The following is a 17,116-nucleotide window of genomic DNA, read 5'->3' on the forward strand; positions in this document are numbered from 1 at the left end:
AGATTGGCATTTCAGGGAAAAGGAGGGAAGAGAAGTCTCTTCCCAACACTGCTCTCCATTTAAATGAGAAGGACCACAGATGGAGAAAACATCAGTCCCATGGACAAAGGCCAATTTATGTCTTTTATTTACAATTCAACTCTCAACTTCAAAAATGCAGAAAATCTCAACTTTAAGTGCAAATTGAAAATATATGTGTATACACACACATATATGCTTGCTTAAAAGGCAATTTTGTTTTGCCAAGCGAGGAAAACACCAGAAGATTTAAATTCAAGGATTTCCTACACTTGCTGTAAGAAAGCAAGAAGCACTCTAAGCTGTTAGTTTATCCAAGGCAACGAGTATTAAGAATGGATACACTAGAAAGACCCTGAACAATATTCAATAAACCAGCTCAAGCAGCATACTGTGAAGCAGCCTGCATCCCAGAGCTTAGAAAACATTTGAACAATTAGAGGTTCAATCCCAATGAGATAAACCCATATTTGCTAAGTAAGACACAAAATAGAGTGGACACAAATAAGGCTTTTAAGTGTATGCAGGCAAAGACTAATAAAGATTAGAGTGAGGTATTTTACCAAAATCTTTCTACTCTTGATACATGAGTACCAACTATAGCCTCAGCACAGGGTCCAGACGAAATATTTCTAACCCTGTCAGTTATGAAGGATGTCATCCGTATGCTCTTATAATCAGCAATAAACACACAAACCAGATTTAAAAAAAAAGATCATGTCAACCTTATCCAAAGGTCAGTAGCACAGATTTATGCCAGTGCTTCTTTCACCGATGTGGATTTATGAAATTCTCACAGAAACAGATACACCTGCAACACATCTGGTGATCGTAAGGCACAAGCCTTCCACTGTTATGCAAAATCGTGATCAGTTTCCAGATCATTACCTTTAACAGTTTACTCTCTTAAAGAGTACATTATATTGGCTCCAGAAGGGATTACAATTAAAAAAAAAAAAAAAAAAAAGAAAAAAAAAAAGAAAAAAAGATGCCATCTTACGAGTTACATATTTATTCCTCCATGAATGTGTGTGTATGTATTACATACACTAAACAGAGGACAAACAGAAACCCAACCAGGAGTTATCCAGATTGCTGAACTGCAGCTTTCCTGGATAGAACTAATGGCTGTAATTCTTGGGAGATTTGCGTAGCCTTTCACCAGATGAATCTATTGATTGCTGATTATTTGTATTCAGGCACTCAAGCCAAATCAAGTAGTGGCATATAATCATTTAGAGTGGTAAGAACAGTGAGGACCAAAAAGAGAATTACAATGCTGCTACATTTCAGAAATGCTGACCTGCCTGAACCAGAACTAAGAAAACATCTCCTACTCAAGCCTGAGGCTCATGCCAGAAGAGGATGAGCCAACCACCTACCCTGCTCCAATAGCTTAGAAGTGCAGAATAAAATGTAAAAATTAATTTAATAAGCATTAATGTATCCCTTTATGACTTCTTTCAGAAGTGTGGAGGAAACAAACAGGAAAAAAAAAGCTGCACTAAAACAAGGGGCAGATTATAAACATGTTCATAACTATGCCAAAACCACAAATCAAGCATGAGACAGTAAAACCTCTTATTACTTGTTCATATAAAACCCATTCTTATTCCTCACAGAAAATCATCACATTATACTTGGAACAAACTCTATTTTAAGCCATTACATAAAAGGAGTTACATTCAAATTATCTAAACAATTTTTAAGCTTTGGCCAAAAAAACTTGCCAACATTAGATAACATCTGCTATTACAACAACATGCATCATGTCTGTAATAAGAAATAACAAAATTGTTCTCTCAGAAGACTGCTCAGGGAGGATCAAGGAATAGGAGGAGGCATCTTTTATCTTCATGTCTTAAAATAGTGAAATGTGAATAAAGTGGTTAATGCCTTTTTTTTTTTTTTAACAAGTTTGGAGTTTGTTTGCTGCAAGTTCAGGTTTGGTAAGAAGGTGGAGAAATACCTTTGTATCTAGTCTAAGAAAGGATCACATACTTCATCATGTGAGCATCGTGGGCCAAGTACTGGTAAAACCTACACATGTTGCCAACATGACCCCCAACGGTCACCCCAAAACCTCAACCACCATGTGGCAGCTACACATTTTACTGTACTGCTCAAACAAGCCCATAGCTCAGCCTGTTGTGCTCTGGGGAGGAGATAATGGGTCACAACTGGTATTCTGAGTTATCAGTTACCAGATCAGCTCCAAGATACTGCACACTGTGAACACAGGAAAGTTTTGTTCTGTGTGTCTTGTCTCTCCACACCGTGCAATATTTCTTAGGAAAATATTTTGAGGCACAAGCAAAATGTAATAACTGAAAGGTTATTCCTGGTTATCAGTGCTGGTGGGTGCCCAATAAAGCAGCACTGAGAACAGATATTACAGAGTGTGGGCACAAAAGAATTTCACTCCAGAAGGCTTGAAGTTCAGCCCTGTAAGGCGATTTTAAGAAAGCACCACTGTGGTCCCAGCTGTAAATCAAGCAGGCGTAGTATTTTTCATGCTCATGTTCATGAGGAAACAATGCTTCTACTAAAGTCAGACACTGAATGGAAAAAACTGCCCTAGCACTATTTTAGAACAGCCAATACATGTACGATAAGATCTTCATAAACAGTAAAAAACACTAACACACTGTGGATTTGGTGGGGGTGTAACAAAAGGGGAAAGAAAAGCGGGTTTAGAATTTCAGATCAGAAACAGTCTTATTAACGCAATTCTTAAAACAAAATAATCAGTCCAGAAATAGTCATGGTGTTAATTTGCGCTGTTAAAGGAAAATAACGTATATTTACAAGCTGACAATTCTATCACACACTGAGAGGACTTCAGACAAGAAACAGTTAATTTCTGCTCCTACACAGATAATCTACTATTTCATCTCCAGTGCTGGATCATAACAGTAAGTTATTTGTGACATCTGTGAATAGCCTCCACATCTATTAGAAGTAGATTAGTAACGAGAAAATACTTGGTATTTTGGTAGAAGAGATCTGAGATTTTTCACACACAGCCTGTAATACACTGGCACATCAAAAAGTTCAATAAAAATTGCTTTATTTAAGAATTCTTGATAGTGGTGTATGTCATGCAGCATAATTTTTTTTGTGGTAAACTTATCTAAATCCCAACATACTTGGGCTATGTTGCACCGTATGAGGTAATACCAGAATAAACACACATGAAGTATTTTCAAGAATCACAACTTGGAAGCCACAAGTAAAGGGAAGGACCACCAGCAAGTTTGTATGTAACTCTATTTTCTGTCACTGTGAACTGCCTGACTTGGTGTGTTCCATGTAGTCACTGACTTCTTTAGCTAATCCCTCCCATTGCTATTAGTCCTGTGCAAAAACAGGAGGCCAGAGAAGCACCTCAGACTACAGCGTTTAACTGCTTTTCCCATTCCTCAAGTTTGGCCAATTACAGGTTTAACATATGCCATGTAATATGAGGTTCTTCTCACACAAACTCCCTAGAAAGGCTTCACAACAGCAGCTTCTTCTCATCTTGGCAGGATACAGTACTGAAGCTGGTTTCAATAGTTTATATTATCATACTGCTAAAAAATCAAGAGGCTAATCTTTTCAAGCTGCAGCTTCTGAAAAGAATATAAAAATGGCCTTCCACTACATCTAATCAAGATGCTTACACTTAAAACTGCTTTGTACCTGCCTTCCAAATTCTGATACTATACCCTGATACATACTTTTATTCTGATTACATACCTGTATTCTGATACTGAGCACAGCTCTCTCAAGCTTACTGAGAACAGAAAAAAAAAAAATAAAGGAAGCTACCCAGAGAACCATCTTTGCCCAGAGAGTACTGACAGAACAATTCTATGCTCTCTCACACATCTGCAGTCCTTCACTGTGGCTCACAGCTCTACTACCAACCTGTTCAGTAGCCCTTACAACCACAATTTCTTGTTTCCATCTCCCAAACATGCAGGCATTGACATTTTAAGATGCTTCTTATTTTGTGGAAGAGAAGAAGCAGTAAAATGTATTGATCCAGATGCAGCATGCCATCTATCTCAACAGAAGAAGAATCATTTGGAGAGATTATAATCCCAAATATCCCAACTCCAGACCTGCACACTATTAAGACTATGGCTACAAAACCTATTCTTTTCAGAATTAACACAGTTCAAAACATATATGAAAAAAAGAGCTTATAAACATTTGTTTTTTTTTCTTTTCTAATTAAAGGATAGCCAGCACATAGATATAGTAAAAATGACAGAATAAAGAAAGCTATCAATTTATGTAAGAATTACTAGACATTTTGCCTCCAATGATGGTAACACTTCAAAGGATTTTTAAACACTACCAAAAATCTTTTTCTTGAACGAGCAAATGAACTTTTGGACTCTAGCTCCCACCACTTGTGACACTTCCAAGGAGCTGAATAAAAGATTTTAGAAGTTCTAGATATATTTCACGCATAGAGTTAACTGCACAGAATAATCCTGCTGCTATGGTGTTTACCTCTGATAAAACAGAACTTTTGAAAACAGTGTGTACTAGTACAAGTGTGATGCTGTCTGATAAAGAACAAATAATAAGCTAGGTATTAAATGTTGTTTGAAGGACACCAAGCCATATCAAATGAATCTGTTCTTTAAATGTTACTTTTGCAGCATGCTGATGATTGTAGTCATAAAATTCCCAGCTTTTGTATATGGGTGAGTTTGATAAGCTGTTTTTGTCTTTTAATGTTTTTATCCACATAGTTGTGAAAGAGATCAAGAGGACTGAGCTTCCCTTCCAAAACACCTAAATCTCCACTGAATGGCTTTAAGCATATTGTTGTCCAGGGACAGCAGACAGTCTTATGGTAAGTCCTTTATCAAGAAAAGCCTTGAGTTTGGTTGCCTGAGAGTCCAGAATATTTCAGTACTTAAATATGCAGGAGGAAATAGAAGTTTTCACCAATCTTTGACTCAAGCTGGTGACACCTACTACTGTTTGTAACCATTTTTTCAGGAAATCACTTCTCAAGAGAGGCTGGGATACTACTTCTAACTTTGCTCATAAACTACAAATCACCGTGAGTTTTTAACACCAAACTTGGAAAACACCTCTGCCAAGTCTGACAGTTTTCAAGTGGTTTTGTTTCCTGTAAGGGAAACAAGCAACTCCAAAGGGAGGAAGCATCGCAGGTAATGACTTTTAAAATATCTTACTCTATGTAACATTCTCTTAAAGATGAATCTGACTGGTCAGTATTTTGTAAACTAGTCGTGCTCTGCTGGAATAACGATGGTGACATATATGGAAACTAAGAACAAGCAGGCACAACTCTCAACTAATGCTTTGTAACTGGCCTCATATTGATGAAAGAGGAATGAAAGTGTAAGCTCTAAAACAGATGTAAGAGTCTGAATCTTTGGTACTCAAGACAGGGTTACCCCTCACTTAGAAACCGCTACTCAGAAAGACAGTATCTTCCACAAAACACCTGGAGTAATTGACAGATTTCTGATTATTTATTAGTTAAAAATAGTTTACCAAGCTAACGAAACAGATTCAGATACTCTGGTTTTTCAGGAGTTATATGGGAAACTTGACTGATCAGCACTGCTCCCAGTGGGGGAAAAAACCCAGTCAGGCAGCACACAGAAAAAAAGACCACGGCACAAAGACATGATCAAGACACCTCAGACTGCCTAACACCTTCTTAGCATTTCCTTTAAAGAACTAACTAAAAAAAAATTACTACTATCAGGGAACAAAGACTAGTCATTGCTGTTGACAGCAGTTCAGAAATTTCAGCAGTCATATTAGGTACAAACAGGAATTAATTATAAATTCTATTAGCAAATTTGCCATAATTCCCACTCCAGGGTCTTTACAGTCATAACTTAAAAAAAGCCCACTAAGCCATTAAATGGCATCCAGAAGTTACCTAGAACAGCAGGAGATAAATGGCCCAATAAAACACAGTCAGTTCTTAAAACCTGGGATTCCTTGAAATCAAACATGAACACCTATAATCATTGGTTACTCACCTCAATCAATGGAAATTCTTTGTAGGTTTGCAGCCAAGAGACCAAAACTTAAGTGCTTTGACTATATTACCTTCTCTACAATTATACATTTGAAAAATAGTAGCAAATGCCTTTGGCATCCACTTCCAGAGATTTTAAAAGAGATTGCATCAAACACTGAATGTTATCTTAAGATGAAATTAAAGAGTGTTGTACTGTGATTGCAGCAGAGCAATTTTAAACAGAAGAAATTTATAGTTGCAATTAACATGTCAACTGAAGGATTAGCTGTGTGTCTCTGCCATCAGCTTGTATTTCTGTCTTGCACACTGCTTTTAATAGAGAAACATTAAAGTGTGTTTTTTTATGTATGTGCATATATATATTGTATATACAATGATTTTAAAAGCCATTTTTACTTTAATTACTTTAAAGAGATTATCATCCACTCACTCCCCCAACTCTTTACATGTAGTATGATGTATTAAATAAGTTAGCAAGACAATCAGGAAACTTACTCAGGCAATTGGTTGCAGCTTAGTTATAAATCCTTTCTTTCAAGGTGGTATACTTACCAAAGGATAAACAGGAGATTTGTTTATGAAGATTAGGACTACTTTAATGTCTTACATGAACACAGTTTTCTTGACAAATCTCTCAAGCTTACTGCATGAATGCTACATCCCTCTGAAGCAGTTTTGACATGTGATAAAGCAGCAAAGTTTTGCTGGCATCTACAGATGTCATCTACAGATGTATGCAAGACCAGTATCCCATCAGAAATATAAATATTTGCTTTTCCGTCCAGAAAAAAACATTAATTCAAGAATGAGAGCACTTTGCAAAATAAAGAAAACTTCCCCACATCTTTACATCTTGATTCATACATCCCTCCCAAGCACAGGATGGTATGATAATTATGGGCAAACTGATCATGAAAATTAGAAACAAACAAGAAAAGGCCTTTGGTCAGTAACTGCAGTGGGGAAGACTCACAAGGATTATGGCCTGCACTCCCAGAAATTTTGTACCTAAAATAAGGCCTTCCTGCCAAGGAATAGTCAACATGGTTTGCCACTGCAAAAACAAAACATAACAAACCCCCAAAAAATCAAACTTCTCCCCCAAAAAAAGCCCAAACTTCCTTTTCCAGTCTCTCCAGTTACGGTTAACAGAAAGTTTCAGGAGGCATGACTTCCTGCACAAGGGTAGGGGCAACCAATCCCTTCAATTTAAGGGAAAGAAATACATGGAGTCTACTTCACACCTCAAGAATGCACCTTCATTTCTGCACTGATGTGTATGACTCTTCCCAGAACCACCGCTGCATTCTGAATGATCTACAGAATTACTCCTTACTGTGTACTGAATGCAATATTCCTTTGGATATCCATTGTCCTGGAAGGAGAAACCACACTTCACAGGAAAAGTGGATCCAGACTCTGAACACAGGTGGTTTTCACATGAGTATCTGAAACACATAAGCCTGATACACTCCAGAATGAAACAGATGCAGCACGTGATTGCATAAGAGCTGAAGTAGCTGAAGTAAATCCAATCAGGAAGCCTCCTGCAGAGAAGTTTAGCATACTCAAGTGCAGTCCAAGAAATACAATGTTCTGCTATTAAGTACAAAGGAGAATCCATTTCAGTCTTGTCAAGAAGCTGTTTTGGACACATCAGATTTCCAAGTCATCACAGTTCAATCCCAGCAGCCCAGCCCCAAGCAGGCACTTGCTCGTTGCCCCACCAGTGGGACTGGGGAGAGAACTGAAGGGTAAAAAATTCACAGGTTGGGGTGAAGACAGCTCACCAGGGAAAGCCAGATACACAAGCAAAGCAAAACAAGGAATTAATGCCCTGCTTCCTATGGCTGGGCAGGGCTGTTCAGCCCCCTCCAGGAGAGTAGGGTCTCATCACATCACAGTGACTTGGGAAGACAAACAGCATCACTCCCCTTCCTTCTTCTCCCCCCCAGTTTTTATACAGAGAATGATGTCACATTGCCTGGAACATTCCTTGGGTCAATCTGGGTCATCTGTCCTGGTTGTGTCCCCTCCCAGCCTCACATGCATCCCCAGACTCCTCACCAGTGTGGCCACAGGAGGAACAGGAAAGACCTTGGCTCTGTGCAAGTCATGCCCAGCAAAAACAAAAAGAAAAATTCAATTACCAACCCTGTGTCCAGCACAGATCCAAAACAGAACCCCACACCAGCTACTGGGAAGGAAATAAACTCCACCTCAGCCAAAACCAGTACACAAGTCATCTATCCTCCACCCAAAAATGAAGGTTAACTTGAGGCATTCTTGCTTTTAACAGCTTTTGGTTTTCATCTACTTCTGCAAAACATGGTGCACTTTCTATTCAAGAAGTAGGAGACAGGAGCAAATGCAGCAATAGCAAAACCCTAATAAAATATCCCATTTCTATTAGAAGTCTAGCTCCAACGTAATAAGTTCCTGAAAAATTACATTTTACCTGTTGGCTTACGACAGACTAAAAAGCCCATTGAAGTAATCCTAAAAAAATCATTTAAGTACCACCTGAATTTTTAATGTCATCTTCTGAAATAGTGAATGCAGCTACAACACAGCCCCTGAGCCAGCAGTGAGCAGGGATGGTATGTTCACACAGATTAGCACCACATTTCAGCCAAAGTTGCCAAACTGCTTACAGTTCAAAGGCAGTATTACTCAGAATAGTCTTAGGAGTCTCTGCCATGTAGACTGACAGACCAAATTGACTAGCATCACAGTTCCTTCACAGCTGAAACAGACAGAGCTATTTTCTTTGAATTTAAAAAAACCCAAACAACTGAATCATCTGAAGTAGGAGCAGTGGATTCAAAGAAGGGAAGTTAACTAGCGAAATGAAGATGCAAGAGATAACCCCTCTTATTAAAACTGAGCTTTAACTTAATTTTTTTAGAATTTCTTTGCTCTTTTTATCACCTTATCCTTAAATCAGTCGAGTTTACAGATAATACCTCCAAGATTACTTTTTATACATAAATGAAATGTCAGTAAGTTTGTCAGGTAGGGTAAGTGCAGAAATAAAACCAAGACTGTTCATGCACCTGAACTGCAAAAACTGGATAGCTTCCAAAACTCTGAAAGGCAAATAATTTGAAGCCAACTAATTAAAAAAATTCTTAATAGTAACCAATGACCATAGTGTGACTGTTATTACTTATACCAAGAAGTGGGGAAAATGGGTTTGTGGCTGCTCATAAATGAGTATTATATGAGGCTTTAGGAAAAAATCTGAAGAATCCAACAGAAGATGTAGTACATTGGTTTAAATTACTCCAAGATACTGATCTTGCCAAGCTCCTCCCCTCCAAGAATGTGCTTCAAGAATGAAAATCATTTGAGGGCTAATCAAGTACAGTACCAAAAGGGAAAAAAGTTAATCTGAAGATGAATTCTGCAGCACTTTCCTTTTAACCATTTCTAAAACAGTCCACTGGCGGTGTGTCACCTTTTTTGTAAAGTTAATAAAGAGAAAAAAGGAAGTCTGAATTTCATCTTTATATCACTCTAAGTTTTACTTTGCACTATACACATTATTTGTACAGTAGCACATATATATAACATTTTAAAGTAAATTAATACATTTATATTAGGAGTGCACACTCAAGTGTTTTTATTGATGCCTGTGTGCAGTGAAAAGACTGTGGAGAACTCTTAAGTATTGGATCAGGGAACTGGATCACCACATGCAGTGCAAGATTTTGCAGCTGAGGGGGGTGTTGGCTTTCTGTAAACCAGATCAGATCTGTATCAGATCCAACTAAGATCTGTGACAGCACAAAGATGACTCCTTTCAGTTATATAGCTCACACTTGTGCTGTGAGCTATATAAGCTGCTAAAGGTTCAGTTATTTCCAGCTTCACCGGGACATGGGGAAAAAAAAAAAAGTAGCAAAAACAATATTAGCAGTTTGCTGAACATATGTCATGTTTTTTAGCATTCCATTCTGGACTAAAGACTTATCAAAGATTCAAGAGATACAAGCATCAAGCAACATAAAAATACAAATTTTACAAGGTCTTTATAAAATACAACCCCTGGAACATTAATATTATTTACTGCTGCAAAGAGAGCAGTACACTGTTTTTTTTCCTTGATAAAGATAGTTGTGCTTAAATGGGGTATCAGGGTAAGTAAACTGAGGATTCTCAACACAGGCTGAAAAAGCATAAAAACATTTCTCTGCATGACGCAAGTAAAGCCTCACTGAGTACAGGTGCATTAAGGTCACTGCTGTTTAAAACTGATGAAAGAACAGTTACCAATTATAGGCTTCTGGGACATACAGCAGCACCGAGACCAAGACTAAGAGAGCTTCTCTTGTTTAATTTTAGTACAGTGAACTTCAAATTCTACTCACATATATGAAGGACAGCAAGAAGGAAATGTAATTTAAATTAAAAATAACAGAAACTGAAGAAAGAAAGAGCTCCAGACTGTAGACAAGATTCAGCAAGGTGGTGCAATAAAAACCATCAGCAAGAGGGTCTCAATCTTCTGTGAGAGGGAAGGAAGGAGCTCCTAAAGACAGACCTTACATAACAAGGTCAACTAAACATGATATCCTACAATCATCTTTTACCCTTTTATGCATCTTCTCCCGAGTTCTACTTTCATTAGAGGCTAAGCAAACACAAACCACGAACTGAAAGAAAATACAACCAAACAAATATTAGAGATGCAGCAGCTGTTCAACATTCTCAAGACAGAATAAATTTTCTTTAGAAAGGCAGTGCCATTCACAGACCTTTTCACTGTGCTTATGTTAAACATTTGAAGTCATCAGGTCAGAGGAAAAACTGCAGTGTTTGAGAAAATAATTAACAAAGCCCGAAAGACAACTGAGAACAATTAGAGTCATCCAGCTTGAGTAAAAACAAACAAAAAAATTTAATTTGTATCAGAGCTACCAGTAATTACCTTTTTTCTTACACCCATCTCCAAATTCAAATGACAGGTGCACAGATTTTTGTGTGGCAGGAAGCAAAGCACACTTGTGTTTTTAAATACTCTGGCTTTTCTTTTTGTTTTGATTTATAATTTGATCCGGATGGGGATGGAGTGGAGGTGGTGTAAGGTGATGTATCTTCCTCTGAAATCAGTACCTTACCCTGTCAGTGCTCCCGGTGAGTATTTAACAAACAGGAGAGCAGAGCTGCCAGCAGAGGGCTTGGCTCACACCACATCCACTCACCACAGCTGCGAGGGACTGCACAAAGATCAAATCAGAACCACTCAAATACAGCGAGATCTAGTCTTAAGGGGAAAAAACCATCACCTCCCCAATTTACTCAATGCTATACAGAAAAATACAAAACTATTTCAGTGGGTTACAGTGTGCAGGTCTGAATACCCTAACAGTATACATTTGTCAGAACAATAAGGTCTGTGATATTATGACATAGTATTGATAAACTGAGGAGCACAAAGGCATGTCCAGGATTTCTACGGGCTGTATCTTTATGTACAGATGTAGCTGACCCAAGAAAAGCTGTAAGACAGGAAAAAAAATTAAGAAAAGAACACTTTTTATCCTCCCATGGTCTGAAGACAGATCCCCCTCAAGAGGGCAGGGGACACCACTGCAACAAAAACCTGCATGCCATGGTATGCTGACTTCCCTCCCACTTCTTTTCTAATAAACATCCTCTCACCTCAACATCTCTGGAGACCAGAGCTCCTCCAACATACTCCCTTTATAAGACAGCAACTGCAACAGCATCACCAAATTCTCTTTCTCATCTATCTAAAGCAGAGAGAAATCAATACATACCAACTGGGTAAGGAACAGATTGATCACCTTAGTTATCTGCAGCCAATGACATACTAAGACAATATCCCTCACCTGGAGTTTAGTATGATCAGCCAGGACCAGTGTTATGCAATTAATCCACCTCAGAGTACTGCAGCATCACTCAGCTGTGTTTCCACAGCCAGTTTCAAGAACAATCCCTTTCCTGCGAGAAAAGACACTGCTTGAATGACCACACAAACACCTATCCCACTAGGTCTGCAGGACAAACCCTTGTGAAATGGGATCCCTCCAGTACATGTGTGTCTGTCTTCCTCAAAACAGTCACTCTTCTTCCAACACTGCTTTTCTGTGAGAACAGAATCAGTAGAAGTGTTAGACAGATGAAGCTTCTAAACAAAGTTAAAGGAAAAAATCTGTTCTATAATTGGCACTGGCATCGACAATGCTCCAACGCTGCCTCACCTATTAAAAGCGAACGGAATAGCACGAACTCTAACTGCTGGATAAAATAGCTGCATTCAAAGCAGTGAACCATACTGCTGGTAAACAGCTTTGGATCATTCTTTACACAAAGTATCTGCCATTCTTGATGCACTGGGTCAAGAGCAGAGGCACAACAATAGGTTGTGCAAACTTTATGTAAAGGGTACTAGGACGTACCAGCTACCTTGCTCAGACATACTGTACATGACAAATTGGTACAAAACCCACAGCTAAAGAGCAAGGTTAATTCTTCAAGTTACTTTCCCAAAAGCACAGAATTATTCAACAATAGAGACCTGCTAGTCAGCAGGAACTGAAGTCACTTTGAGAATGGAGACAGGAAGACCCCTGGAAACAGTAAAAAAAAGAACAACAGCTTTGAGAACATCTTCCACATAAAAGTACAGCATCATCTTGATTTAAAAGTTATCAGGGCTCTGTGTTCACAAACCAAGTACATAATCAGAGATGGGTTGTATTTCATACTCTCATGAGACTGACATGAGATTGCCAGGAATGTAGGTATCTGATGCTATTAGCATGCAGAACACACCCTTATTAAAAGCTTTTGTGTTCACAGCTTTATCTGGAAAGTATTCTGCTAAGTTGGAAGCAAAAATAATGGCTTCCCTTCTTCTTATAAGCCTAAGTAGCTGCTAACACCATAATTGCTTTGTACATTAAACATCCTGTGATAGAACACTTGTGTTACTCCATTGAACTTCAACTTAAAAGTCTGAAGCTGACACTGTGACCTTCTTTAAAAATTAATACTTAATATCAAATGCAACCAAAATTCCATATTCCACCCCAATATTTATTTGATGGGAGGAGGGGCCCAAGCAGACAGGGCATGGCTTTAAAAAAAGAAGTATCTTCACATGTACATCTATCCCCACTGCAGAACGAATTAATGTCATTTAAGAAATTAATAATTTGAATTAATTAATACTCGCTATGAAACTGTTTTGATAATGATCCTGTAATTAGGTTGTCTACCACTCCTCTATGCCACAGACTACAAAGAAAATTCCTGGTCATTAATTTCTTCTTAATAACGAAATTACAATTTTAGAAATTGTATTTCCAGAATACGTTATATTCTGCACTGAAATATCTTAATGGTATCAAAGAGCTTTCCACAGTGCTGCAACATTAACACACTGAAAAAGCTATCTGCCAACCTCAGAAATTCGAGAAATGTTCTGCTTACAAGCTGAGTATCCAACACCTGGTCATCCCATCATGGACCAGGAGTCAAATCTGGGGGAGCAGCAGGACAGAAAACCACTGTGGTTTCACATGTACTATGAGCACACATATATGTGTTTTATTTATAGTTTACCCAAGTCCAAACACATGGCAGTAATTGCCAATTCTGATTTCATAGTAACTTAGAATCAGACCACATATCATCATTTAGGTCCATCAAAAGGGAACCTGGAAGGCAGGAGTAACTTGCAGCTATGGTTAGTAATTAAAATCTGACATCTAATCTCAGATGTCACAAATAGCTATCTTTGTAATACACCAACCAGTTATTTCTATTGGAACAGTTCCACACTCAGTGTCAAAAATACACTTAAACAATCACCACCACTCCCCAAAAAATCCCCAAACCCCACACATCAGTGCTGATGCACTGAGCAGCCTAATAATGGTGTGAAACAGGTAAATCTGGAAAGAACACACATTTCCTCATGGAACTCCACCTAAAAGGAGTGAAAAGTGGGATGAAAAAAAAAGTTCTGGAAACAAAATATTCACTTCCTTGGAATGTGGCTCATGCATTTCTTTATTTCCCTAAACCCAGGAGAAAGACCTCACTTAAAACACTGGCTCCTGAGCACAGCCATACACCGATTTTCAAACTGTGAGAAAACAGCACTGCAAGAGCTTAATCTTTATCTAGAGTTAGTTTAGTGACAATAGTTAAAGAAAAAAAAGTCTAGAAAATTAATTTTACGTTCAGCTAAAGCTGGTCTTCTAGCCAAGCCAGCCTGCAATGCAAAGATGGCTCTCACTGTCAACTCGTCTCAAATAACACATTTTGGACTCCTAGTCCAAAATAGAAAAAGCCTGAGACGCACAGCTCCGAAATTTTTCAAGCCTTGACCGCGGCACAGGAGCCACCGAGCAGCCTTGGGAAGCCTCGCTCAGGATCTGTGCCTGTGCGGATCCAGCAGCATCCGATCCAGATCCCATCGGATCCAGCGGGCTCTGCCTCGGAGACGCAGAGACAAACCTCCAGCCGCTACAAAGCAAGCGCATCCTTATTTATCTACTTCTTTTTTTTTAGCGTCTCTACCAAATGTTTTCACTCCCCTTCCCACACTAATTCCCAAGGCGAGCCCCCGAATCAATACCCTATCTGCTCGAGGCGATTTGGAAGTGGAAAACCTGTAAGAGATCGCCGCTCGGTGACGAGGACTACACACCTACGGCTCTAAATACCTCTCGCACTGGGGGACCACCTCCCAAAAGCACGTGTGTGTGGGGGGATGGATACCACTGCGTCAGGAAAAGACAAAAAAAAATATAACAGAACTGAGACGCAAGCTATGCACGCGCGATATTTGCGCCTACTGGGGGCTCGGCGAGCTTTCGCTTTTTGTTTTTTTTTTTTTTAAGCTTTTCTGCCGACACGCTCCGAGGAGCCGCCGCACCCCGGGCGCCGGGGGAGCCCGGGGGCCGCTCTCACCTTGTCCAGCTCATCGTGCAGCTCGGCCAGGCTGGGCCGGAGCAGCTTCTCGCCCAGGTCGGCAGCCGTGTGCCGGTAGTGGTCGATGCGGGGCACGGCGTCCATGGTGTTGTGGCCGAAGGTGCGTAGGTAGTAGGTGTTGGTATGGGTATCATAGTAGTAGTGGTGGTGCCCGCCCGAGTGCAGGCTCCCTTCGCTCATCACCGTGTCGCCGCCGTTCTGGACGCCGCTCACGTTGCCGCCCTCCGAGCTGCCTCCCCCGGGCTCGCCGGGGCTCTCGCCGCCAGCCGACGGGTCCACGAAGTTCACCCGAAACCTGCCCTTGGCTTCCTCGCCTCCCTTACCCACCGCGCCGATGTCCCCGCACGACTTGCGGGGCCCCTCGGCCACCAGATCCACCTGGAAGCGGCTCTGGCTCGGCGTGGGACCCAGCGGCTTGCCCAGCGCATCCTTGGAGCCCTCATCCCCCGCGGACCCGGCCGCCAGCTCCTTGCCCTCCATGCCTTCCCCTCGCTCTGCGGCCGCCACTGCTCCGAACGCCCCTCCCGGCTGGCGGCTCCTCTGCTTTAAGCGGCCGAGCAGCGCCCCGGAGCTGCCGCAGACACAGCGCCGCGCCCCGCCCCCGCCGCAGCGCCAGGTGACGGTGCCTCTGGTGCCTCTGGTGCCTCCGCCCGATCCCGCTCTGCCCGGGCAGGAGCGCGGTCGCTTCCTCGGCTGGCGCGGCGGGAGGGATGCGGGGGGGAAAAAACCGGCGGCGCCGCGCAGGCTCCGCCCGCTCCCGGCTGCGGCGGAGGGGGCGGCAGGAGCGCGTCCCCGGCCGGGCGGCGGCGGCTCCTCCCGCCCGCACTATGGCGGCCCCGCCGCATCCGCCCCGCGGCGGCGCTGGGAGGGGCGGGGGGGCCGCGCTGCGATCCCGCCCGGCACGGCCCCGCCGGCCGCCGCCACCTCTCGCGAGAGGAGCGTTGGGGCGCTCGGAACCGCGCGGTGCTTCATAGAGCCCGGACCCGTCGGGAGCCCCCGAGAGCCCTCAGGCACCCACCGGTCCCTCACACACCCCCGGAGCCTTCACACACAGCCCCGGACCTTCCATACACACCCCAGATCTCGTCACACACCCCCGGAGCCCTCACGCACCCTTGACCTCCCATACACACCCCTAGATCCCCTCAGACACCCCCGGAGCGTTCATGCACCACGGACCTCTCATACACGCCCCCAGATCCTCTCAGTTCCCCTCACAGTCCCTCACACACACCACCAGACTCATACGCACCCCCAGATCTCTTCAGACACCCCCTGATCCATCACACACACCCCCATACCCGGACCTCTCACACACCCCCTGGGCCCCTTATAGATACCCCCAGTTCCCCTGACAAACACACCCAGAGCTCTCGCATGCTTTGGTGCCTCACACAGCCCCTCGGACCCCTCGCACACCCCTAGATCCCCTCACATCCCTCCTGTTGCTCACACACAGTGAGGCTCACACACACCCCCAGATCCCCTTCTTGAAGAACCGCCGGTTCTTCACACACCACACGAACCCCTTCACACCCCCCAGTTCCTCAGCCACCCCACAGAATCACAAGAGTGGGTCAGGCTGGAAGGGACCACAGGGAATCATCTGGTCTGATCTCCCCGTTCTGGTAGGGTCATCCCAAAGCACATGGCACCAGGTTGTGACCAGACAACTCTGGAATGACTCCAGAGACAGACTCCACACCCTCCCTGGACAATCTGTTCCCGTGCTCGGTCACTGCACAGGGAAGTTCTTCATGCTCAGGTGTAATGTTCCTGTGCATCAGTTCCTGCCATTTCTCTCGCCCTGGTGATTGACCATCACCAAACTGAGCCTGCTCCATCTCCCTGGCACCCCCCCTCTTGATATTTATAAACAAGGATGACGTTTTTTCTCAGCTGCCTCTGCTCGAGGCTGAACAGGTCAAAACTCCCTCACCTGTCCTCGTGAGAGATGCACCAGTGGCCCCATCATGCTCATTGCCCCTAGACCTGCTCACATATTCCGCAGTTCTTCACACACCCCCTGCACTCTCGCACTCCTGGGCCCCTTCACATACCCCCTGGTTCCTCAGACACTCCTCAACCCCTCAC

General features: G+C 42.3%; 2 protein-coding genes across 3 annotated transcripts in view; one reads left to right on the plus strand and one right to left on the minus strand.

The window, feature by feature from the left end:
- SLC12A2 (solute carrier family 12 member 2) overlaps positions 1-15,753 on the minus strand; it is a 53,797-nt gene extending 38,044 nt beyond the window's left edge. For both annotated transcript variants that reach the window (XM_053931927.1, XM_053931926.1), the window contains exon 1: positions 15,002-15,753. In XM_053931927.1, the coding sequence (XP_053787902.1) occupies positions 15,002-15,502 (501 nt within the window). In that variant the 5' untranslated portion in view covers positions 15,503-15,753. The remainder of the gene's footprint in view (positions 1-15,001) is intronic.
- LOC128782283 (translation initiation factor IF-2-like) lies at positions 15,501-16,301 on the plus strand. The gene has a single exon (XM_053932540.1). The coding sequence runs from the start codon at positions 15,501-15,503 to the stop codon at positions 16,299-16,301; it is 801 nt and encodes a 266-aa protein (XP_053788515.1).
- The last annotated feature ends 815 nt before the right edge of the window (positions 16,302-17,116 follow it).

The sequence above is a fragment of the Vidua chalybeata genome, chromosome Z, assembly GCF_026979565.1.
Source record: "Vidua chalybeata isolate OUT-0048 chromosome Z, bVidCha1 merged haplotype, whole genome shotgun sequence".
NCBI classification, from domain to species: Eukaryota; Metazoa; Chordata; class Aves; order Passeriformes; family Viduidae; genus Vidua; species Vidua chalybeata.

Coding starts and splice junctions, on each gene's coding strand:
- LOC128782283 (XM_053932540.1), top strand. CDS start 15,501: ATGCCTTCCCCTCGCTCTGCGGCCGCCACTGCTCCGAACGCCCCTCCC.